Source organism: Strigops habroptila, chromosome 2, assembly GCF_004027225.2.
Source record: "Strigops habroptila isolate Jane chromosome 2, bStrHab1.2.pri, whole genome shotgun sequence".
Lineage (NCBI taxonomy): Eukaryota > Metazoa > Chordata > Aves > Psittaciformes > Psittacidae > Strigops > Strigops habroptila.
In genome coordinates this window covers 44,930,362-44,953,953 of record NC_044278.2, presented here as the reverse complement: position 1 = coordinate 44,953,953, position 23,592 = coordinate 44,930,362, and the positions used below count along the sequence as shown (strand labels likewise).

The following is a 23,592-nucleotide window of genomic DNA, read 5'->3' as shown; positions in this document are numbered from 1 at the left end:
TTACGAATGGCTTCAGTATAATATTCTTTCTTTCTAGAAGACAAAGTGCAAGGGAATTTGTATGTGGGAATGACTGCAGGCAGCAGGTAGAATATTTTTCTTTAAGAGCTTAAAACATTGTCCTCAATATACTTTTGCTCCACACAAACTCAGCTCCCGCAATTTTAGCTGAGCACAGTTTTGCAGGTTGTACAGGAGGCACCCTGGGACTCCACTGCTGGCCAGTCACTTCCTTTGAGTGTTCAGTCCAGATCAGACTTTTATACCCAGACTGTGGGGAGGCTCTGGAGGGCTGTAAAACAGAGCATGGATCTGCCCATGGACATCTGTTTGTATGACTTGGCTTTCTGTGGTGTGATCAAGACACCCCAATTCTTCTCCAGCTTTCAGAGTTATGGAAATAGATCACTTCCTCAGCTGTGGTCAGAGGAATTTTTCATCCATCTTTGGCAACTATTTTAGAAAGACAGCAGACATCCTTCAGCAAGTCTTATTTTTGCAAGCTAAGGGCACTGCACAGCAGCTCTGTATTTGTCACTGTTTTCTGTACCTTCCCTAAGAAACTCAAGTTTCCACCCCCTCTACTTCAGGCAGTCTCTGCAGCTTCGTTCATCTTATCCCTTGTGTCAGCAATTCTAGGTTTTTCTCCTTCATTCCCCTCTTCATCTTCCCTACAGCAGTCATACATTTTTCACCTGATTTTGGGGGTTTTTTTAAATGCCCAGAACTCTCTGTGTCTTGTACCCTGCACCACCTACACTGTTTGTAGCAGCACCATGTGTGTGTCCTCAGAGCTGGACACAATGTCTCTGCCAGTACCAGGTCTCCATGTGCTACCACTTCCTTCCATAGCAGCCACTCTTGGGAATAAATCATGAAGCGGGTCAATGTAGTGGCCTCTCTTCGGAAGATGTCCGAAGAATGAGATGAATCGTGGTGTTCTGCTAGAAGGCATTTGGTGACTGCTATCAAGTGGTCCTTTGATCTGGAGACAACCCAGAGGTCTTTGCAGTTCTGCGATACAGATGTCAGGAGCTTGGCATCCTACCCTCCTTCCTTCTTTTTTTGCCCCCTGCTTTTTGGGGGGCATGGTCCTGGTTTCCTCAGGATTGGTATCCAACCTGCTTACAAAGGTATATGCATTACTGGCGTCGGTCCAATACAGCTGTCTGAAGCTGCTGCACTGAAATACCACCAAGTTGAATGTGGGGCTTCACAACCTGTGGTACCTAATATTAAGGCTAAATGCATTTTTCTGTGAAGACCAGCAGCAGGTTTCCAAGGCACCTGAAGAGAAAGCAGTCATGCCTATGTGCACAACCCCCAAGCTTACATTTAGTTACTTCTTATAGTTGTATTTTTAATGAAAGGGGTTCCAGTAATCTCAGATCGTTTGAAGAATGATGTGGCAACCTGATCTTGTAAATATGCTGAACAACACTTGTGTTCAGACTCGTGTGCTCACTCATCAGCACAGAGATCATATCTGGCTTAAAAATACCTGCTTTTTTCTCTATTTGTACCCAGAATTTGCTCTCTGATGGAAAGCATGGCTGTCACATGTTTAAAACAGATTTTCTTCACTGTGCGTATGGAGGAAGGTAAAGGAAGTGATAAATCTCTAAAAACAGTATGATAAAATAAATCATCTCTAACTAAGGGGCCAGATACTGAGCCTTTTACTCCTTCAAGGTCTTGATCTGTAGCTGGCCCTGCTGACTGTGAGATGACTTCTGCTGCAGCAGGGCTGGGAGTGCCCGAAGCTGCCCTCTTGCGATCACGTGGGAATTCCAAAGACTGAAGCTGTAGATTGTCATATCCAATAAATAGCTGGTGTGCTGTCTGTCAGCAAGGAATAGATTAAAGGAACTGAAAGAAAGACCCAACCAAAAAGCCACACACACCCCACCCCACCCGCCAAAAAAAAATTTTTTGAAAAAAATCTGCCATGTTTGAAAAGCTAAGTAAAAACTTTGGGATTTCAAGAATTTATGACTTTCTTCTTCTTGCCCCAAACAATCTGAAGAAAGTCCATCATCCTTCCTCCCTGTTTCTGACAGGAAACATTTTATAGTTTGTTATTTCCCTCTATTAGCATTCAGTCAATAACGGGATCAAACTACCGACTACATGCTCATCCCTTTCCTTACCGTGTTGCTCCTGTTTGGATATGGGGAATAATTAACTGCTGATCACAGTGATGTGGCTGCTGTAACCTAATGTTTCCGTCACACCAGTACCCTATTGATGGATGGACAGTAGTTGAGCTTTCTGTCGTAGAGACTATGGGGTACGTCAGGGTGGGCACCAGGCATCTCATCCTGCACCACTGTGGCGTCAGGCCTCTGCTGGCTGTGGTTCAGCAGCGACAGTGACAGCTATTTCCCTGCCTGCCTTCCTCCAGAAGAAAGGGAAAAGAGGAGGAAGGCTTTTGTTCCTGGGGAATGAACTGCTCAAGCAGCGGCCACAGGATGCGGAGCGGATGCTTTCTGTTTGCGGTCCTCCCCACTCCACCGCAGGCAGGCTTCAGCTAGAATAAACCAGTATTTCACAAACCTTTGAAGTGCACTTGTCTTCTGAGTCATTTCCCTGTCACCCAACGGGCTGCGGGAAGCTGAGAGATGTTGTTCTCGTATCACACAGGCGTGCTCAGACTTTCATCTTGCGGTGGTCATTCTCCCTCCCATGGCCTTTTCCACCTAAGTGGCAGCTTCACCTTTCCCAATAAACACCTTCCTTTCGTCTGGTATTTTCCAAGACAGTGGAAAGCTAGGACCATTGGGAACACACGGAGACTGTATTAGGCGCTTCTCCTGGCCTCTGAATGTCCCCTCCCTGCTTTCTTCTGTCTGTAGATTATTTGTATCTTAGTGGAAGGATCTGGGAGCAGTGCCATCAAAACAGGTTGCCTTCTCCGCTGTCTTCTGTGTTGGCCACTACACGGTAGAGAAGTGCAACTTCTTGGGGCAAGATGGCTCGCACACCAGCAGTGCTCCGTGCGCATCACATGCACTGCCACGATCAGAATCACGTTCTTCCACCGTTCATGATTTTACATCATGCCATTAAAGAAAATACTGATTGTAATGCTCTTGGTTCTCTTTTCTATACCTGAAATTGCCAATTACATGAAATAGTTTGTGATTAGCCACCTCCATCCCCCAAACTCCAAGCGCCCTTTGAGTTAAATTGCCCAGAGGTCTATTTTCTTCTTGAACAGTCCAAAGACTTTAATTTGATAATGTCAAGATTTTTACCCTCCAAACAACATAATTCTTTTGGTTTTAATTAAAGATTTTTTTTTCCTTTGCACTAGGCTGATGCTAAACTGGCTTCACTAAATCTTCTTATGCTGTAAGTAGCAGTGACCTAGATAAACACATTTAAAAATGTGTTTATCAGCAACTACTGAAACTACAGTGTGTTGCCTTTCTAAGATGCAGCAAGAGAAAGACTAAAATAATTCTATACCTTTACAAGGGTAGCAGGTAGCATCCTATCATTAAAAGCAGATTCATAGACCAATTTAATTTTTTTAGATTACATGTAGAAATCTGCCTGAAAAAAGTGTTACTTAGTTCAGAGTCTGAAGCTTGAAAGTTGCAAAGAGGCCTATGAAAAAAATTACTTTTTCCTTTTATGTATGTCCTTTTGCAGCACAACAGGGCCTTTTGAAGAAGAAGGAATAACTGTGTATGTAAGAGTGCATTGTAATGCAACCACACAGAGTCAGGAGCATATAGGCAACCAGGAGAAGGCTGAATTTCTGTTCTTCTTGGTGCCCGAGTTGGCAGCTTCATTAGCTTTTTAATGTAAGGGCTGGGCTCTAGTTCCAGCCAAACCCATTCAGTGTCCACAGACCACCTAAAGCCAAGACCTGAAAGAGAAACCTGTCCTTCTACACTGGCTGTGTCAAGGAACAGATGTTGCCAGAGGGCCTTATTTAACTACATTTAGGTAAACCCTTTCTGGGAGCCCCAAAATTGTGGTTAAGGGGATGCTGCCCACTGTTCCAGATGCACATGTTTTGTGTGTACAAGTGCTGCCTGGGATGCTCTAGTAAAGACTATTCTGCTGTGGGAGCATGCCCACTCCAGCCACCTTATTAAGCTCTGATTATAAACAATTACTGCTGCTGTGAAAGCGAAGGCTTTGGCCAAACCTTCTCTTCCTGGTAATTATTGCCCAAGTCACAACCAGCATAGAAGAAATGGACAGAACTCAGTGTTCAGCCTGGCCCTGAGCAGCCACGATTGCCCTTACCTGTGGCTGCAGCCTGCGGAGAGCAGGCGGTGGGGTGTCCCTTGCACCCCATAACTTTCTCAAACGTGGGCCTTTATGCTCCTTTTGGTTTTGCAGGGCTTTTTAGACATGGCGTCACAAAGAAGAAATATACTCTATTGGGAACAATTGGATAATAAACAACCTTTAATTAGTGCCGAAGATGCCAAGGGACCTAATCCCTCAGTCCCTGTTTAGACAGCTAAACCCAAACAGCCGGCTTCCGGCACCTCATTGCCAGCATCCCACAGTACTGTGCTTGGTGCTGCTGGGTTTGCTATGTTGGTGTTGCTTTAGTGTTACCATCATGGAGAGGGGAATGGTGCCCTGGAGCTGCTCCTCTTCCTTCTTGCTGCCCCTCGGTCTGTGCCAGCCTGGCAAAAGCTTCATCCCAGAGAAGGGCCGAATCGTCCTTAATCACTTTAAGGACAGGGCAGGGTTTACCAGGCATTCATTGTACTGGATGACTTTGGGATCTTTGAAGATCCACCCCCCTCCCATCCCTTTAATTAATTTTTGGTAGCAGCATGCTCTCCTGCTTACTCTGGTTAGCATTAAGCTATAAAATTGCTAATGTCAGACAAAAAAGTCAATGGAATCTATTGATTTTTCATGCTTTTGCAGCATGCTGTGGGAGCCTTTCCACTGGGCATGGAGAACACCTAGTATGGCAAGATGGGGGTGTGCCAGGCCCCGTTCCCCATGGCCATGTACCCCATGAAGCCACAGGCACCAGCACTGACTTTGCCAGAGGAGTCTGGCCAAGTGCCCTTGCCCAAACAGAGCCAAGTGCTGCACCCAGCAGCTGGCAGCTGTCTGCCATGCCTTGAGATTACTGGAGTTAACCGGCATGAAGTATTTTCTGGGAAGTGCACCACGTGGAGATGGCCCCCTTTAGTTGTATAAGGCAGCCAAAGAAATTGGTCATTGCAGGCCAGCCCGTCCCCCCCATTGCAAAAATTGTGGATGCTGAGTTTTGGGCAGCTCTGGTGCTCTCTTGGTGTGGAGCACATCTTGGCAGAGAGCTCAGCTCCTGGTTTGTGGTCACTCAGGCCTGCGCTGGTGGCCACCCTTCCCTTCCCAGTGCAGCTGTGGCCAGCAGCTGTGGCCAGCAGCTGTCTGCTTGGTTTCTGAAACTATGGATCACTACACCTGTTTGGGGAACATTCAGTTGGGGTTGCAGAGGGTTTGTGCTTGCCAGGGGACAGCTGTCTGCTGTAGTTTGGTTCAGGTATTTACCCAGCTTGGCTAATGGTTTGGTATGTGTGACTGACCACCAACGTGGTAAAACCAGAGTTTTTTCTTGGTTGCTGCCTTAGCTCTCTGGGCTTCTTTTGCAACCCCTGTTGCAGTGCAGCTTGTTCCTGCTGCGCCTCTCCTATCACAGGCTGCTCTGATTTCCCTCAAAGACTGGCTAGCAGTCTCCCCTGGGAGTCCAGTGACGTGGCATGCGCTGCTTTGGCACCTCACATACTGCCAGTCCCTGCACATGGGGTGCCTGCGCAGGGCAGCCCAGCTGGAGCCATGGAGTTTCTTGTGGCAGTGTGACGCAGACCCTCATTTGCATGCAGGAGGAGCTGAAAGGTGCAGCAGCCACTCTGTCCAGGCACAGCTTAGTCCCCTGAGCAGGGGGCAGAGCCCTGATGCTGAGTGCCCTGCTGGAGGGATGGTGGAGAGTTTCTGCAGGAGGCAAGGGCTGGGGGCATCTGCCCTCTTTCTTTGCCAACGGCAAGCTTTTAAATGAACATGGTTGTTTTCTCTAACACCCCACCAAGAAAATACTGAATATTTTGTATTTTTTGGGTGCTCTTGCTGTTCCTAGCTGCAAGAAAGGGTGTCATTTTTGTAGCTGAGCTTGTCTACCAACATATGGATTTGCCTGAGGCAAGACATGCGTGTGCTGTTTCTCCTGACTTATACAGGCTATAGGCAGTTCTTATTCCCTGAAATTATTATGTAGTTAAAATTACTTCCTCTTTGTTTTGCTAATCTCCCAAACTCCACTTGTGCTTCCCTCTGGTTACTGTCAGCTACTCACTGCTGCAGGAGCTGCAGTAGTTCGAGCTGTAGGTCTCCATCCCTGATTCTCTGGCCAAACCCAGTGCATCTGTCAGCCACCCTGGGAAAAAGGAGCTTTAAGAGCTGGATTTTTGGGATGAGGAGGGTTGGACAGGCATGGGAGGTACCCCAAGGCTGTCCCCATTTTGGAGGGCACATCTGGTGGTGGCCCCATGCTGTGGGAACGGTCATTGCTGTTATGCCCTTGCATTGGGTACCCAGGGTGAGGGAGAAGGCCCACACATGCGTAGCCCATGGCATTGGGGCAGGTGTGGGGTGGGTGGTAAAATCCTGTGCCTAAGGGAAGAGAGGACTCAAAATGGTTAAGCCTGGGAGCAGCGATGCCGATGCTGTGGCAGATCCCCACCCTCAGTACTGTATGAAGAAATGCTTAGCTCCAGCTACATGAATGGCATATCAGGAAAGTATATCATTGCCTGAAACAGAATATACACAGCAGGAGAGACAAAAGCGCGCTCAGACCCCCTGTCTTGGAGCTACCTCCCAAAAAGGCTTCGATGGGGCTGACCTCCCCCTCAGCCTACTCTTACACTGCTGCTGTATTTGCATTAGTGCAGGAGACGAGGGGAGGCAGCCTCAGGTCCTGCTCTCTTGTTATTGCAAGGATAAGCTAGGACATGGTACAGCCATGGAGGTTTTTATTTGTGGGTTATTTGTTTGGCTTTCTCAAAGGAAGAGCCTGTGAGAAGTACGTTCTTCCCTAATAGAGCACCACCTTACATTTTCATGGCAGACAGTCGGCTTTGCCTGCTCAGGTGGCCTGAAGGATCAAGAAGATTGACAGCAAAAAAATTTACTTCAGAGCTGCACTGGTCCGTTGGCAGGTATTTTTTTTATTTGTTAGTTTTTTCTTCTTTATTTTTTATATCCTTTTCTTTGTTGTTGGTAAAGGAACAAAGCTGCGCAGTCAGCTTTCTTCCCCCACAGTCTACAGTCTGTGTACCAATATTTGGTTCTTTGAAGAACCAGCTGTGTGAGGAATTAACGCCAGGCTGCAGCCCTGTGTGCCCTTCCATGCTGGCTTGCAGGACTTCCTGCATCCAGAGCTTCATGGCTGTAGAGCAACGTCACCTCACTGGGAGAGCTAAGCCGTAGTCACACTGAGGAGTGTGTTGCTAAGCTGCTTCCTAGGGCTGAGCTGAACAGCCAAATACAAAATCGCCTGGTCAGATTTATTAGAGGGGCCTGGTGACGTTCCCCAGAGGACTTACAATCTATGGTGATGGATGACACCGATCCATTAACGTTGTAGTCTCATCTGGGAAAGATGTAATTGTCATTCTGCATCCTGCAGTTTCCCTAAGTTTTTCCGAACACGTAATAGCACACATCGCAGCGGAAATTGCTGGTGAAAAATGCTGCAGTAAATATGTCAGGGGCTCTATATCCTACGGCAGTACACTCCTCTTCTGCAACCACGCAGCCATCATTAAGATAGGGGAGGTGATAATAACAAAATTTGGTACACTGCATTCATCATGATGTATGTGCTCTCCGAAGGTTTGATGGAAAAGCATGGGCAGGACCGACCTTGTTTCCTTTTGCAATACACATCTACAAATTATGTTCATTTTGACTGGTTCATAATATCAGGAAAAATAATACTTACTTTTACCTGCAGGAGCAGCGCTATTTTTACAGCTCTGGGTGCCCTGCCTGCATTTCCTGAAATACAGCCCTTTTCTTCTGAGTGGTCAGAATCTGGATCCCTGATGACAAAGAGCATTATTACTTTTTTGTGTAGTCTGGGCACACTTTGGAATAGTCTCCCCTCCGTGGAGTGCAAGCAGTGTGTCAGTCAGAGCTGGGATACTCAGCTGGAGAAGACTCCTTTGAACTGGCCAGGTGGTCTCTCTTCTTATAGCATCGAATTAGTAAAATTCGGTCATTAACATTCACACTTAGGCAGACTAGAAGTGTTCCAGCAGCAGGGAAACGTGATGAAGAGGGAGGGAAAGGCCCACTGGCGGGATGCAACTGCAGCATGAGCTAGACTGAGAGAAAAGGCAGCCTCGTGCCACCTTAGTGCGTGTGGCATCTATGCGTGCCCACTCATCTTCAGGAGTGATGGATAATCTGGACTGCACTGGTAACTGGAATTGAAGCTGAGGTCTGTGCTTTGTGCTAATTATGTGCGAAAACAACCACTGCCCAGAAGATCTCACGGTCAAATGGATGAGGCAAAAGGTACCAGAGAAGAAGTACTTGCGTGTATGCATGTGCACATGGGGTGTTTGTAGGTGTTAGAGGTAACCTGGACCAGTTAACTGAACAGCAGTAACCTCAGTGGCACTGAGATGCAGCAAGACAGATTTTTGGTATTTTCTGTTATATACATATTATTTGTGGTCAGAGGCATTTCTATTCCACAGTTCAGCATAGGGGCTTCTAGGAGAGCAAAACTCATCCTTGTGGGTGAAAACACATTGAAAAGTTGTGAGGTCTTCTCGTTACATCCATCAGCACCATCATGCTGCATCTCATGCTGGTCTTACCTTGAATTCAGTCAGAAGGTTAACATCTCTCATGCATCACGGCACGATGGAGAGGTTATTTCTCTACCCTCAATGTCAAACCAGGAAACACTTGGTACAGATGCTGTGGTTAAAGCAAGTGTGTAAAAAGATGTGAAATTCAAAGAAAAAATGCTGCATTTTTCCTCACATCACAGAGGTCTTACATTTTTCTGGCTCTTTTAAACAAAATCCCTGCTGCTGCTTACAGATTTTGCAAGGATGAAAACAAGGGGCTGGTTTTGCTTGAAAGGTTTTTCCATCCACACATTTTTAGAGGGGGTGGTACAAGAGTAGGGCAAGCTTGAAATCTGACATGGGCCTACTTTCTGCTGAGGATTACTGCTGTCATGTTGCTGATAAAATGTTGGGCTTGGTTTATCGAAGTGATCGGGGAGGGGAGAGTAGGAGAGTCAGTCTAATAAATCTGAACCTATGAACATAAAACTTGATCTTGAAGTGGCAAGCTGAAGGAGCATTTGGTTACTCATGCCAATAGGAAAGGATGAAGTATTAAATAACCACATTTTGCACTGGGAGAGGGAAGACTCCTCTACCCTTTTGCTCCTCATGCAGTACCCAAGTACATAAGATGCTCCTCTGCCTTGATATCTGCCTGTGCTCCAAAGTGAGACCCTGTCTCACAAGAGAAGAGAAGCTGATGAGTCTGTTTTCGGTCTCCATCTCTTCGGCGCATCCCAAAATCTTGTCATTTGGGACAATATTTTTGCCACTGAGAGCCATTAGAGCTATAGGCAGAAGAAAGGGTTTGCCCTTTTGGCCTATGATGGGAATCATGCATATGGTTAATCACCTGCATGTCCTTATCTGTGGTCTTAGGTAGGGGCATTTGTTCCTCACCATAGAATCATAGACTAGTTTGGGTTGGAAGTGACCTTTAAAGGTCACCTAGTCCAATCCCCAGAAAGGATCTGCAAGCTGGAAGGTTCAGGTTTTTTCACTTGATTTTGCTTTTCTTCTCATTATTTATTTATTTAATCCAGACTGTATTAGGACAGAGAGGGGTTATGTGAAAATGTGGCTTTCAGTTGATTTAAGATGAGTTACAGAAGTGTCAGATTTGCTATTCTAACCCCCACAGCTTTAAAATACAGTAAAACTGGTTTCTTTGTCTCAAGAAGGTCCAGAAAACAAGACAACCTTAAGGGGAGTCCCCTCAGCAGTGCTGAAGTTAGCCTTATTCTGGCCTTGTCTGCACCAAGATAAAGGGGTCTTTAACTGGAGCTGGCATGCTGTAAGAAGGAGACAGGAAAGGTTTCGCAGTATATCTGAGGGGCTGGGTTTCTTAGGGGTGTGTGGTTCTGGTGGCACCTCACTCTGTTTAAGGGTTTTGAGCTGGTGATGCTGGTTTACCCCTTGAGGGGTACTCTGGCATGCTTTGTTTGTGTGGCTAGTTGGGAGAGAGCCGAAATGGTCAAAACGATGTTGGTATAATGGGGTAAAATCAGATGTTTCGCATACAAAAGTGTCATAGCAGTTTAAAAATCCATTTTTAACTGTACCTCACTAACCTGTTGGGACTTGGTAACTGGCCTTTGAAGGGTTCCTGTCCTGCATAACCAGCAGCGAAAGAGATCCAGGTAAGGAAGAAGGGACGGTCAATGGATGGTGGTCTTTGCCTCACCGATACTAATTCTCATCTGGATGTTGGAAAAGATCAAATGAGGGTAGTAAAAATATCTGAGCTTGGGATCAGTGGAGAGAGCCAGGACAAAATAGTGAGCAGAGTGTCTCTGAGCAGAGAACAAACCTCCGCTGGGGAACTAATGAGACTTTGAAGTTGGTTCACTGATACCAAACTTGGAAATCCTTTATAGGAACTGAGATGCTTTAAGGACTGTTTAATAAAGCACTTGACTGGGAAAGGAGCAAATATTTTCTCAGGCTTACACTGAGTGCTTTTTGTTTCGGGTTTTGGGGGAAGTAGGGCTTGCAATTACGTTTAATTGGTATCCTTTTCCTCTTGTTATCATTGGTGTATCGATTGCTGGGAAAACAAAAGGCATGGGTTTTAAAATTTATTGTAAAGTAGTGGCTCTCTTGTTTGTTTTGTTTAGCTCTGTGTTCTCAAAACAGCTCATTTTTCTTCGCTTTGCTGGCGAATATAATGTTTTGATTGAAAATGATACTAAATAATCAGTTAAATGGGATATTTAATGACAGGAAAAATTGTTTAAAATAATTTTTTCCCATAGGAAAATCATGCACTTTGCTTTTCAAGCCTAAGAAGTCTTTTAATGCTAGCGTGAGTCTGCATTCCACCTATGGTCTCACTCCAAAAGTAAACATGTGGGTGCACCACATGTGTGAAAACTGTGGAGGTCAAGGTATAGAAAAACTCAGGAGCTCTGATGCAAAATGGATCCCCAGAGTAACTCCAGTTTTTCCGTAATATTTTAATTTAGACTTTCTTAGACTCTCAACCTACTGCCAGTTTGCCTTCCCTGTGGAGAGCTGGCCTGCTGTAAAGAGGAGAGCAGTGGGTATTTGCCTATATGGACTTTGAGAAGGGTCTTTGACAGTGTCTCCCATAAGATCCTCACATTCAAGCTGTTGATATACGGGCTGGATGAGCAGACAGTGAGGTGCAGAGAAAACTGGCTGAATGACTGGGCCCAGAGGACAATGATGAGTGGCACAAAGTCTAATTGGAGTCCAGTGACTAATGGTGAACCTCTGCGGTCAGCACTGGGTCCAGTCCTGTTCAACACCTTTGTTAATGATCTGGACGATGGGGCAGAGCGTACTCACAGCAAGTTTGCATATTAAACAAAACTGGCAGGAGTGGCTGATACCTCTGAGGGTCGTGCTGCCATCCAGAAGGACCTCAACAAGCTTGAGAAATGTGCTGACAGGAGCCTCATGAAGTTCAACAAGGGGAAATGCAAAGCCCTGCACCTGGGGAGGAGCAACTCCAGGCACCAGGACATGCTGGGGGACATCCCTGTTTGAACAGAAATGTGGAACATGAAAGCTGCACCGAGTTGGAAGAGCCTGCTGGGTCACAGGGACGTCACCAAACCGGGCAGCACGTGACTCAGCAGTAATTATGGCTGGCAAGTTTATATTTGTCCTTCACACGTCAGGTTTAATACATCAGATTTCTGTGCACTGTCTCTGCCTCGGAGTGTATGTTCAGCTTACTGCAGGCTAAGCAAGCTGCTGCTGCTCAGGCATTTCTGTACTATGCCAAGGGGAAAAAATAAGCCACCATTCAAAAGGTATTATTTTCAGAAACCTGCTGCGAGGTTTCTCCAAGCATGACAATTTGGAGACCCCAGGAACTGGGGTGTGCTGTGTATAGGAGAAATTTGAGCATTTGGGAATAGCAAAATCAATCTCAAATAAGTTCAAAGTAGCCCTGTTTTTAGAGTGCCTGCTATATGTAATACTATATATTGCATGAGCAGGGGTCCTTTTGAAAGTCGGAGACCGTCAGTTAAGTGTTTTATCCAGTTAGTGGAGTAATTCGTGAATGGAGCAAAGGAAGGGAAAAGGCATCTGGTGGTACAGCAGCACATGCTATCTCCCTTATGGCTGGGGTATGTCCTAGTTTCCTCTGCAAATGTAGGGGGGTTTTTTTGTGAGGCTTTCAAATTGGGTATAAAAATTCACTACAGGTTGAAATTTGTCAGGCAAATGCTCCATTCCTTCCACAGCATTTATCGTCTATCTTGCATATATTGCCCTTGGGAGTAAAGACACTGGTTTCAGACCTGTGGTAGGATTTCTTTTTTCAATTGGTCTGATTTGTTTTTAAATGAGGAGAAAGTGAGTTCTTTCCTCTTCGAAATGGATTGCTAAGTACAGGCTGTTGACAAAAGCAGTATAGTTAGCAGATATATGATTCTAACGCAGCTCTTTGCAGGCGATTAGCCTGTGCAATAGGCAGACCACTGTGGTATTTCTCAGGTGAACTATTTAAAGGACCGAAGTATGATCAGCCAGTCATACTTCTGCATTTGAGAATGGTCATTCTGTGTGCTGAAGCAGTGTATATATATTGTCAATGTCCCATCTATATCATGCTATTTTGCAGTGCCATAATGATTTCCTTTCCATCTTGTTCCCTCAGGGCTTAAGAGCCTGGATGGGAGCCTCGACACAAAACAGGTTCGCCTCCCGGAAGGATCCATAATGCTGCAGTGCAAAATAAAAGAGTACCTGTTGCATGAGCTGCGTTAGAGCCTTGTTATTCCTCTGGCGTCTTCTGAAGTTGATGAGATGTGCTTATTTTAACTGCTCCTCAGGAGCACCCAGCTCATCCTCCATCGTATAGCTCCTGTAGAGTGATAAGTAATGCAGGGCAGCATGTAGGTGCGTGGTGAGCAGAGAATGTTGTGCAGGGGCATGGGGAGCAAAGGCTACAGGTGTAGCTTTCATACCAGGAGAGATACTCCAGCGTGGTCCTCCTTCCTCTTTCTGGCTGGTGCCAGAGGGAATTCTGCCTGTCTTTCCAGTGTCTTTCTCACCTTGCCCTTGTTCACTTTTGAATGGTGCCTCCTAAATCTTAAAGGGGAGTTGCTGGGTATTTGAGTTGAGGGAACAAGGTGGGACAGGGCAGGGTTAAACCAGGATGTTTCCTTAGTGCGCCTTAGAGAGATGTCCTGGCTTCAGCTGTAACAGTTATCTTTTCTCCTTCCTAGGAGCTGGTGCAGTGCTGTGTTTTGGTTTTAGCCTGAGAACAATGCTGGTAACACATCGATGTTTTAGTTGTTGCTAAGTAATGCTTACCCTGATCAAGGGCTTTTCAGTCTCATGCTCTGCCAGTGAGGAGGGGCACAAGAAGCCGGGAGGAAGCAGAGACAGGACACCTGACCCAAACTAGCCAAAGGGGTATTCCATACCACAGCACATCATGCCCAGTATATAAACTGGAGGGAGTCACCTGGAAGGCCCAGATCGCTGCTCGGGTCGGGCTGGGTATCGGTCAGCGGGTGGTGAGCAATTGTATTGTGCATCACTTGTGTTTATTAGGTTTTTTTCCCCTTCCCTTTTCAGTTTTATTTTCTCTCCCCTTGTTATTTCCCTTATCATTATCATTATTGGTGGTAGCAGTAGTGGTTTTGTATTATACCTTAGTTACTGGGCTGTTCTTATCTCAACCCGTGGGGTTTACATTCTTTCGATTCTCCTCCCCATTGCACCTGGAGCAGGGCGGAGAAGAAGGGGGGGAGTGAGCGAGCAGCTGTGTGGTTCTGAGTTACCGGCTGGGCTTAAACCATGGCAAGAAGACAGAGAAGTGCATCCTCAGTGGTTCCCTTTGGTGATGCCTAAGGGGGGGCATCGAGCCACCTTTCCAGAGGCAATGGGACTGCACTTGGTGTCCAACTGTGAGCTGCCAGGAGGGTGAAGGGCTGGTTGCATTAACAAATGTCCTGTAGGTCTCTTCTGCTCTGCCTGTCCCATAGCTTGGAGGGGGTCACCATCAGCCCTCCTGCAAGCAGAGGAGGGGACAGGTCCCACCAGTCCTTCTGGTGACTCTGCACCTGGCCTAGGTGTGTGTGCAGGTCCTGGGTTCAGCTGTAGCAGTCATTTTTCTCCTCCTTAGTAGCTGGTGCAGTGCTGTGTTTTCGACTTCAGTCTGGGAACAATGCTGATAACACAGCGATGTTTTTTGTTGTTGCTAAGTAATGTTTACTCCGATCAAGGACTTTTTCAGTCTCATGCTCTGCCACGGGAAGCCAGGATGAACCCAGGACAGTAGGGTATCAAATGCAGCACCACAAATGGTGATACACAGGAACGAAGGCTAGTTCACCATTAGCTGTGAATTGGTGACTCCTCTGCCCTTTGGTGCTTGAGGATTACAGTACTTAAAGGGTCTGCAGCATACCCAGGATTGTCAGTCCCAGGTGCCTGAACACATGAATCAGTGGGAAATGTGAGAGGCAAATACTGCTGAGATCATCTGTGGTTTGCATGTATAGGGGAGCCTATCTGTATGTTATTCGTGTAGTGATAGCTCCATGTATTTGGTTTATGAAAACTCACTTTATTCAAATACTTTTTTTTCCTATTCTAGCAACAAAACACCAATAACAGTATGGTAAAGCTTTTATTTGTGTATGGCTTGAACTATAAGAACCAAAATTTGTAGGATGGAAGATGATTTATAGTTGGTTGGTCTGTGTCAATATGTTGCCTACTTGTGTATTTACAGCAGAAGGATGCAGAAAGAAATGTGCAGGCCCTCGCATGGCAGGGTGGACGGATGCGTGCCGCTCCAGGCGCTCAGCGGGTCTGCTGCCCTCCTGAGGGGCAGTGGGGCATCCCCATCAGGGATGCTCTTACCACGGCCGTTGTTAATGGGCTTCCGCTTCAAACATGTTGCTTTTGGCAGGAGGATTAGTGACAGCAAGCAGTGAGTTTTGGCAAAACATTGAAGTCCAAATCCGTGCATAATTTTGTCCCCAGGCTGTTCCATTAAGACAAGATTTCGCATTTTGTTTTGTGTTTGATACTGTGTTTAAAATGAAGAGAAACCCTATTTTTCCAGGAGATACTGTCAGGGCATCCCACAAAGGGAGCATCAGAAACCCTTCCTGTAGTGTGCACAGTGTAATTTGAATTCTGTGTAGATAGCACGGTACGGATGAGCAAGCAAAGCACAGGGACGGCTGTGTATGATGCAGTGCTGCAGTCCCACAGGAAGGCATGCAACAGCCCTGAGAAAAGCCTGTTGCACAGCCATCAGCAGGAGATAAAAAAAATAAGCTAGAGTTATCACCATGCCTTTCATGGTATTTCTGTATAGCTAACATACCATTTCCTGTACAGTTACACACATCATTGGTTAGTGCCATGAACTTAACTTTTATCAGCACCCCGGTGGGGAAGCCTGGGTTATTTACAGTAGGGCTCCTTTAAGTGTTGCAAGCTTTTTTTTTCAGTTAAAACAAACAGCAAATTAAATATTAAGTAGATAAGTAGGGAAAAGGAAAATAATTGTTCATCCGGCACTGAGGTGTGGTAGACAGAGGAAACTTAAGGAAATTTTACTGAATTACCTTCATCTGTGTATATTAGGTACATGAAATTTGTTTTAAAAACCAAAAACCCAGCACATACTTCTGCTTGATTTTTATTACAGGAGAAATACAGTATAGCTATCACTGTTAACACCAACATTGAAAATTTACTTTAGTTTAAGTCATCTCCATGTTGACTTACAGTTTGGTACCATGTACACAGTCTATGTGGTATAAAAAAGAAGCCTAGGAACTACAAAACACCTCTTTGGACAACTTCAAACTGTCTCTTGACCTCAGATCTTCAAACATGTCCTCTTTGAAGCATAGGGACTTGGATCCTTTTCACTCTGTCTGCTTATTGAGCATGATAATAGGTGTTTAGTATAATACATGTTCAGCAACCCTGGGATTGCCTTCTGGGTGAAACTGAAAATTGCTTTACAGGGAGCAGGAGGCAGTTGTGCTGAGACCCTACTGTACCTGGCAGCCCACAGGCTGTGGGCAGGATCATGAAGTATTTTAGGTGTATATTTACATATATATATTTTATATATATATGTCAGAGAATCATAGAGTGGTTTGGGTTGGAAGGGACCTTAAAGCTCATCCAGTTCCACCACCCTGCCAGGGGCAGGGACACCTTCCACTAGACCAGGTTGCTCCAAGCCCCGTCCAACTTGGCCTTGAGCACTGCCAGGGATGGGGCATCAACGCCCCATGTGTTATTTTTTTTTTCTGTAACTATCACATGCTCAAGAAGCAGGTACACTGGCAGTTCGGAAGGGTACACTTCCACACAGGAAAGGTGAGAAGGGATAAACCCCACCCCAAAACCCCTAAACCTGGGTTGAGGACTGCACCTCACGTTTCTCATCAACAACTTCTCCTCGCGCAGTGGGGCCCTCCCAGCGGCAGTGTAGGACCGTGACCTCAATAGTATAAATTTATAGATCCCAGAAAAATAAAAAACCCCAAACAGCAAAACCAGGCCCACAGGCATGTCTTCAAGGTCTCTGATGGTGATAGATGAGCTGCTCTCCTCATCTAGATACTTCCCCTGCCTCCAGCTCTGTCGCCTTTTAAAGTAGCAACTGGGGGGATTTTATTATGGTTTATACTTTCATGGTCGGCAGTGATCTGTCTCTCTCTCCCCATGTCCATACTGCATGCTAATCCCTCAAGTCTTTTACGCAGCATAATTTTCATCTTAATTTTTCTATTTCTCAACATGAAATGGGTTTGCTGGAGGAACAGGGGGTCATTTCCTGTCCCTGCCAGATCATTAATTCTCTATGAAAACACGGCGATCTCACGCTTCTCAAGCAAACAGAAACATGGGGAAGAGCCAGTGTCATGTGCAAAACACTCGGCCGTGCTGCAGCAGCTGGAGCAGCAGAGATGCTGGTGTGTGCTGCAGAGACCGCAGGGGTTTAAAATGGTCATTTTACAGAGAGGGAGGGAGAGATTATATGAGAGCGGGAGAAAATGGCTTTTTAATTCCTTAATCGAAACAACGTCCTTTTTTTTCAGCTTGAATCTGCTGAGTGGTCTCCTCATTGTCTTTATTTTTAGAAACGCTTGCTCCTCTTTTATTTTTTTTTTCCAAAACAAGACTGGCCCAATTTTTTATACCAGTACTTGTCACTTTCTGGATAAGGGCTTGATTTTTGCTCCTGGTTTTCAGTGCTTGGGCATCTCTGCCTGCCTGTAATCTGTCTCAGCTGAGGGTAGAAGAGGAAACAAACAAAAAAACCCCAACTCCGTATTTGTGAATGTTTTGTGCAGAACATTCATGAGATGAAAAAAATCCAGAATTATTTTCCTTAAGCCAGCAGCAGGAGGGGAAAAGAAATGACTCATCTGTTTACTTTTAAAAATCCTTAAGAACTCAAAATGCGCCTGATAAATTATTAGCATTTTACCCAACCAGCCCCCTCTATTAACTCCTGGCATTTCTGGAGTCTTGTGCTCGCCGTAGCATCTCGCTGCCAAATCCAAGGATTTACAAGTCTCAGGAGAGACTTGGGAGATTTCCCGCTTCCCTGCCTTGGCCATTTTTTAGCCTTTGTTTGTGGGGTTTGAGGGGTTTTTATCCCTTTTCCCTGTCCCCTTTGCAGGTTTGTCGGTTTACAAATGTCTATGCAAGCAAATAATTTCTGTAAGTGCCAGAGCCAGCAGAGCTCTTTGCATGCCTTCAGGCTCAGACACGTCCCCAGGCTGGGACCCCTCACCCATCCGTATCATCCCAACACCAGCATGCCTGTGGGACATGGGGAAGCACCTCACTCCCTCTGGCTGGGCCAGCGGGGCGATGGCAGTGGCACATGTTGTGCTCTTAGGGAGCAGGATTCAGCCGCGTGCAGGTGCAAAATGTAAATTTGGGGTGCGCCGGTGCTTTCCCATGGTAACGGAGTTGAAACTGGACAAGTTTCCATGGTGATTATTACTACAGCAGGATGCGCCGCACACTTCAGGAGAGCCACAGGCAGCGCCAAGACACAGTGGCCGGTCCCTAGCCAAAGTCTGCTGGTGGTAGCTCACAGGGTGGAAACTATTTATCCTTCTAAAGAAATGGATGCACAGTGCCATTAATTTGGTGCTTTTTTTTCAGGGGGAAGGAGGTGTTAATCTTTTTAGGAAATAGGTTGCACTGCAACCACGAACAGAAAACATCTCTGCCCTTTTTTAATTGCCATTTGCTTGGTTGATATAAATGGTTGGGCTGTCAAAAAAAATTTGAGGTTGCTTTGATTTTTTGTTATTCTTCAGGTCTTTAATGAATCAGGTGCCTGGTTCACATTACTGTCTCTAGCTATCTCAGTGCCAGGGTGAGTGCTGGGGTTTGGTTCGGTTTTGCTTTGCCACTGCGTGGCTGCGCTACTTTCTCACCCTGCACACAGCAGTTTCAGAGGTGCTGTAAGCACCATGTGATGCTCGCCTGCTTGCCTTTAGTAAATCCCACCAGGATGAAAAAGGGACGAGAATTCTAGGGGAATCGAGTACTCTTCAGCTATGGTGGAATATTTCTTAGCTGTGATATTAGAAATGTTTGTTTTGGTGGCTTTTGTTGAGTTAAAACAGCACGACGTCGCTCTGCTCTGCCATGCACTGTCATTATGTGAAGCTTTGTTAAAAAATGTGAAACGGGCAGCCCAAGTCATAGAATCATAGAATCACAGAATGGTTAGGGTTGCAAAGGACCTTCAGATCATCCAGTTCCAACCCGCCTGCCTTGTTTCACGCTGCATGCTGGGGGGTGGGTTTGGGTGTAGGCAGTCCTTAAGCCTTTTAAATTATCTATGTTTACAGCTAAATATAAGTTCCTCAAAACTCTTCGAACAACACTCACAGACGTATGTATATCCAGCATCTCTGTATATACAGTATGCTGCATTATGGAGCCGTTAGCCTGAAGCGTGGAAATGTTTAATGCCTTTTCTTTGGCGATGGGGTCTTTAAAGGCAATTGCAAATATTATTTTAGGGAGGAGATTTATGTGGTGCCTAAAATATGTTTCTGGCTTGCAGGCCGAATTATGTTGGTGCCGATGCTTCCGGCAGCCCGGAGCCGCCACGGATCTCACTGATGGCGATGTAGAGGCAGTGCTGGCAGAGCCCGAGAAGCCCTGCAACATGGAGGAGCTGTACAAGGATGCCCCAAACCTGCCCATGGACGTCACCAACTCGCCCTCGGCGATGGCCAACAACAAGCTGGAGAACGGGGTGGCCCAGCTGATCACAGCGGAGGCCTGGAACATCAACTCGGCCGACCTGATGAAGAAGGCCCTGTCCCCGCTGGTGACAGTCCCCGCACCCTCCATCCTGACGCCACCGGCCGAGTCTCAGAGCGGGGTGGCCCTCAAGGTGGCGGCCACCGTGTTGCAGCCCATCTGCCTGGGGGACAGCCCCGTCGTCCTGCCCATCCACCTGCAGGTGGCCGGCAGCGCCGCCCCACAGATGCCGGCCGCCAACACCACCACCCCCTACGTGATGACCACGCAGGGCCCCGTCCCGCTGCCTGTGCTCCTGGAGCAGCACGTCTTCCAGCACCTGAACTCGCCCCTGGTGCTGCCCCCGGGGGCCGCCTGCCCCGCCAGCCCGCTGCACACCGGCCTCTTCCCTGGTGCTGCTCCCCCCGTCGGGCAGCCCCAGCTCCTGGACCCCAAGCCCTCCGGCCAACCACAGGAGCCCGTCCTGCCCCCCGTCTTTCAGACACCGGGGTTCGCCGCCGTCCTTCAGGACCTGTTTCCCTCGCAGGGCGCCCTGGGCTCTGCCCCCTGCCAGCCCCCCCCGGACTACACCACACTCCCACCCCAGGCCTTCAGCTCGCCCCTCTCCCCGCTGGTGCCCCCCGCCACGCTGCTGGTGCCCTACCCTGTCATAGTGCCCCTGCCCGTCCCTGTCCCCATCCCCATCCCTGTCCCCATCCCTGTGCCCCACAGCGCTGAGGCCAAGGCGGCCCCCGACCCGCCCAAGCCGCAGCTCTTCACCGCTCACTCCTGCAAGGGCACCCAGACCCCGCTGGAGAAGGAGGAGACAAAGCCCTTCGACCTCCCGCACCCACGGGAGTTTCCCCAGCTGAGCCGCCACACCGTCATCAAGATGGGTGGCGACAACGAGGCGCTGGACCTCTCTATGAAAGGGCCCCCTGTGCCCCGGGCCAGCGAGGCTGCACCGCCACCTGAGGACGGGGCCCTGGACCTGTCCCTCGCCTCCTGCCGCAAGCCGGTGGGTCCTCTCGGGGAGGTGGCCGGCACCGTCCTCGCCGCCGCTGCTGAAGCCAGCGGTCACCCCGTGCTGGACAAGCTCCCCGGCCCAGCTGCCCCCTTCGCCCCCTGCAAGCCCCAGGAGGCGGGGGGCAAGGCGGAGGGCAGAGGGGCAGGCGGCGGGCAGGCCGAGCTGCTGCGGCAGCCGCAGAAGTGGCTGGTGGAGCAGGCGGGCAGGGCGGGCTGCGAGCCCAAGGCCGGCAACAACATCGAGATCGTCAGCACCTCGCAGACAGCCAAAGTCATCGTCTCCGTCAAGGACGCCGTGCCCACCATCTTCTGCGGCAAGATCAAGGGCCTGTCGGGGGTCTCCACCAAAAACTTTTCCTTCAAAAGGGACCTGCCCCAGGACTCGGTGCTGCAGTGCTACGACGTGAAGAGCCCGCCCGAGCCCCGGGACACCGCCGAGGCCCTCAGGAAACCGGTCAAAAACAGGAGCGTAAAGCTAAAGAAAATGAACTCGCCGGAGATACATATTCTTCCAATCAAGAAGCAACGGCTCGCTGCCTTTTTTCCAAGAAAGTAAATTATGGGTTTTTAGAATTTTAAGATTATTATGAGAAGAAGGAGAAAAAAAAAAAAATAAAAAAGATGCACTTGGTTTTAAACTCATTTAAAACTTTAAACTATCTTTGTAAGTTATTTTTGGGGGATAGGGGAGAGGATCGGATGTAGAGTCCCTATAAGCTGGGTTGGTTGATTTTTTTCTTCCTTTTTGTTATCGAATTTTGACTTTTCACGGGAAACTGAATAAAAAGCAACCTATTTTTCAAGCAGATTGCACATTTTGCAGCTTTAATGGAGTAATGGATGAGTCAGAGGGGTAAGAGCTATTTTCACTGCCATGAAGTGCTTTGATGATGTAATTCTTCAGAACGGTTCGGAATGGAAATTTCAAAATAAATGTTTGTACGTGCTAATCGGTGGCGGCATGGGTTTGGTCATTTCTGAACCGCTTGCAGCAGATAGAGAAGCTTTGGCAAAAGGTCTGTAGGCTGGAAAGCGCTGCGGCTGACTTGTGATGAACCTGAAGTGTTCAGAATAAAAATAGCAGGCTTAGAAAAATCATACTGTCCCCCAGCACTGTTGGAGAGCACGTCACAACGGCCACTAGTGATGCGCCCAACTGAGCATCCGGAGAAGCAAGAGCGAGCGGTACAGGCCAGTGTGCACCTAATGCCAGCTTCAGTGCGAGAGACCACAGGAAACTGTCTGAAGATATTAAGTAACGTTATTAGTCATTTAAAAGAGAAAAGCCTGAAAGTCAGGGGAATTTGGCTGCCTGGGGGATGGGAGGGGAAGGAAAAGTCACCTAATTTTTCCCAGCCTGACTACAGGTAAATGGAAAAGTTGTGTATTGTTACTCTTCGCTGGCTGAAATCAATGCACGTGGAAGAGCAGAACTGTGTAACATTATCACGAGGCAGTGTACAAGCCACCCCCGTCAATGGAGAAATGTGAATGTACAATTAAAATAAAAGTTCTGGTAGGTTATGGTTTTGCACTTGTGTACAGAAACGAGCTGGAGATGTATTTTGATCTGTTGGCTTATAAGTTCACACAGCTCACTTGTAAAAACCCATCCTGACAGAAGGATGAACGTGAGCACAGGAGAACAATTTTCGGTGGGCACTGGCTTTTTTGTGGCTATACCCCTTAACGCAGAAAAACTTTTGTGTTGTTATTTCAAATGACATGTGCCCAGTACCACACTACTTCTCTCTAAATAAAAATAAGCCATTGTAAACCCATCGGCTAGATGCCGTCGCATGCTAACTGTGCCTGCCTTTACCTAGCTGCAGCCAAGCTACTTCCAAGAGTTCTCTCAGACAGTTTCAGGAAGGTTTTTGCAGTTGTTCATGCAATGAGAAATTGCCCAAAGCAGCAGCTTCAGGGCTGTAAGTCTAATGGCACCCTTAGGCAGTGGTGTCGTGCTGAAATCTGTTGAAATATTTGATGCCAGCAGATGCCAATTCACTATTCAGAAAAACGCATCTGCATTAGGAAGATCAGAAAGGCGTTCTGTTTCTCTTTTCCTGGGCCAAAGGGTTGCTGCCCTCTTGCTTAATATGAAAATGGAGAACTTTCACATAAGGGTAGCATCAAAATCTGTTAAATTCTCGCTTTTTAAGTATTTTTAAAGCCTTTTATTTTTTTCCCAAAGCTCGCAGAACTGTCAGTGTTCAGAAGAGCGTGAAGTGTTGATGGATTCATGAATGTTTAGTCATCTGAGTGTATTTTTTATTATTTTCTTTTTTTTCTTAATTGAAAATACTCTGCTGCTACTTTGTTTTGCTCCTTCTAAGAAACCGTGCTGATGAAATGTGTCATCTTCTGGTTACTGCAGTGCAGAGGCTCAGGATTTCAACGTCCCTGGGGATAGCCATCCCAGTTGTCACTGCCCCACTCTCTTTCAGCTGGGCCCATTCCAGTGTGTCAAAAAAACCTTCTGCAAATGTAGTTTTTCCCCAGGGCTACACCAGATTATTTAAAAAGGAGGTCACAGCATTAGCTGCTGTCGTTTTTATTTCACAGTTGACAGAAGCAAGCCCAAAAGAAGTTTCTGGGATATTTTTTTTTTTTTTTTCCTTTTTAAGTATGTGCTTCTCATGGTGAGGCACTGGCACAGGTTGCCCAGAGAAGCTGTGGCTGCCCCATCCCTGGCAGTGTTCAAGGCCAGGCTGGATGGGGCTTTGAGCAACCTGGTTTAGTGGGAGGTCTTCCTGCCCATGGCAGGGGGGTTGGAACTAGGTGAGCTTTAGGGTTCCTTCAATCCGAACCATTCTGTAATCCTATGATCTGCTGCATTGAGCACCCCAATCCCTCCGTCCTTACGCAAGGGTCACCCACACAGCATCCTTGGCCGGTGGCGGACATTGCGTTGGTGCCCAGCTGATGCACACCCCTCCTGCCCAGCCATGGGGTACTTGGGACAGGCAGAGCAGTGCCTGACAGTGAC

At 47.2% G+C, this 23,592-nt stretch overlaps 1 protein-coding gene across 1 annotated transcript in view; it reads left to right on the top strand.

Annotated features, from left to right (window-relative positions):
- The window catches only part of RAI2 (retinoic acid induced 2), a 44,870-nt gene extending 23,317 nt beyond the window's left edge, over nt 1-21,553 (top strand). The window contains exon 2 of the mRNA XM_030477248.1: nt 19,396-21,553. Within this exon, the coding sequence (XP_030333108.1) occupies nt 19,501-21,159 (1,659 nt within the window). The 5' untranslated portion in view covers nt 19,396-19,500 and the 3' untranslated portion in view covers nt 21,160-21,553. The remainder of the gene's footprint in view (nt 1-19,395) is intronic.
- The last annotated feature ends 2,039 nt before the right edge of the window (nt 21,554-23,592 follow it).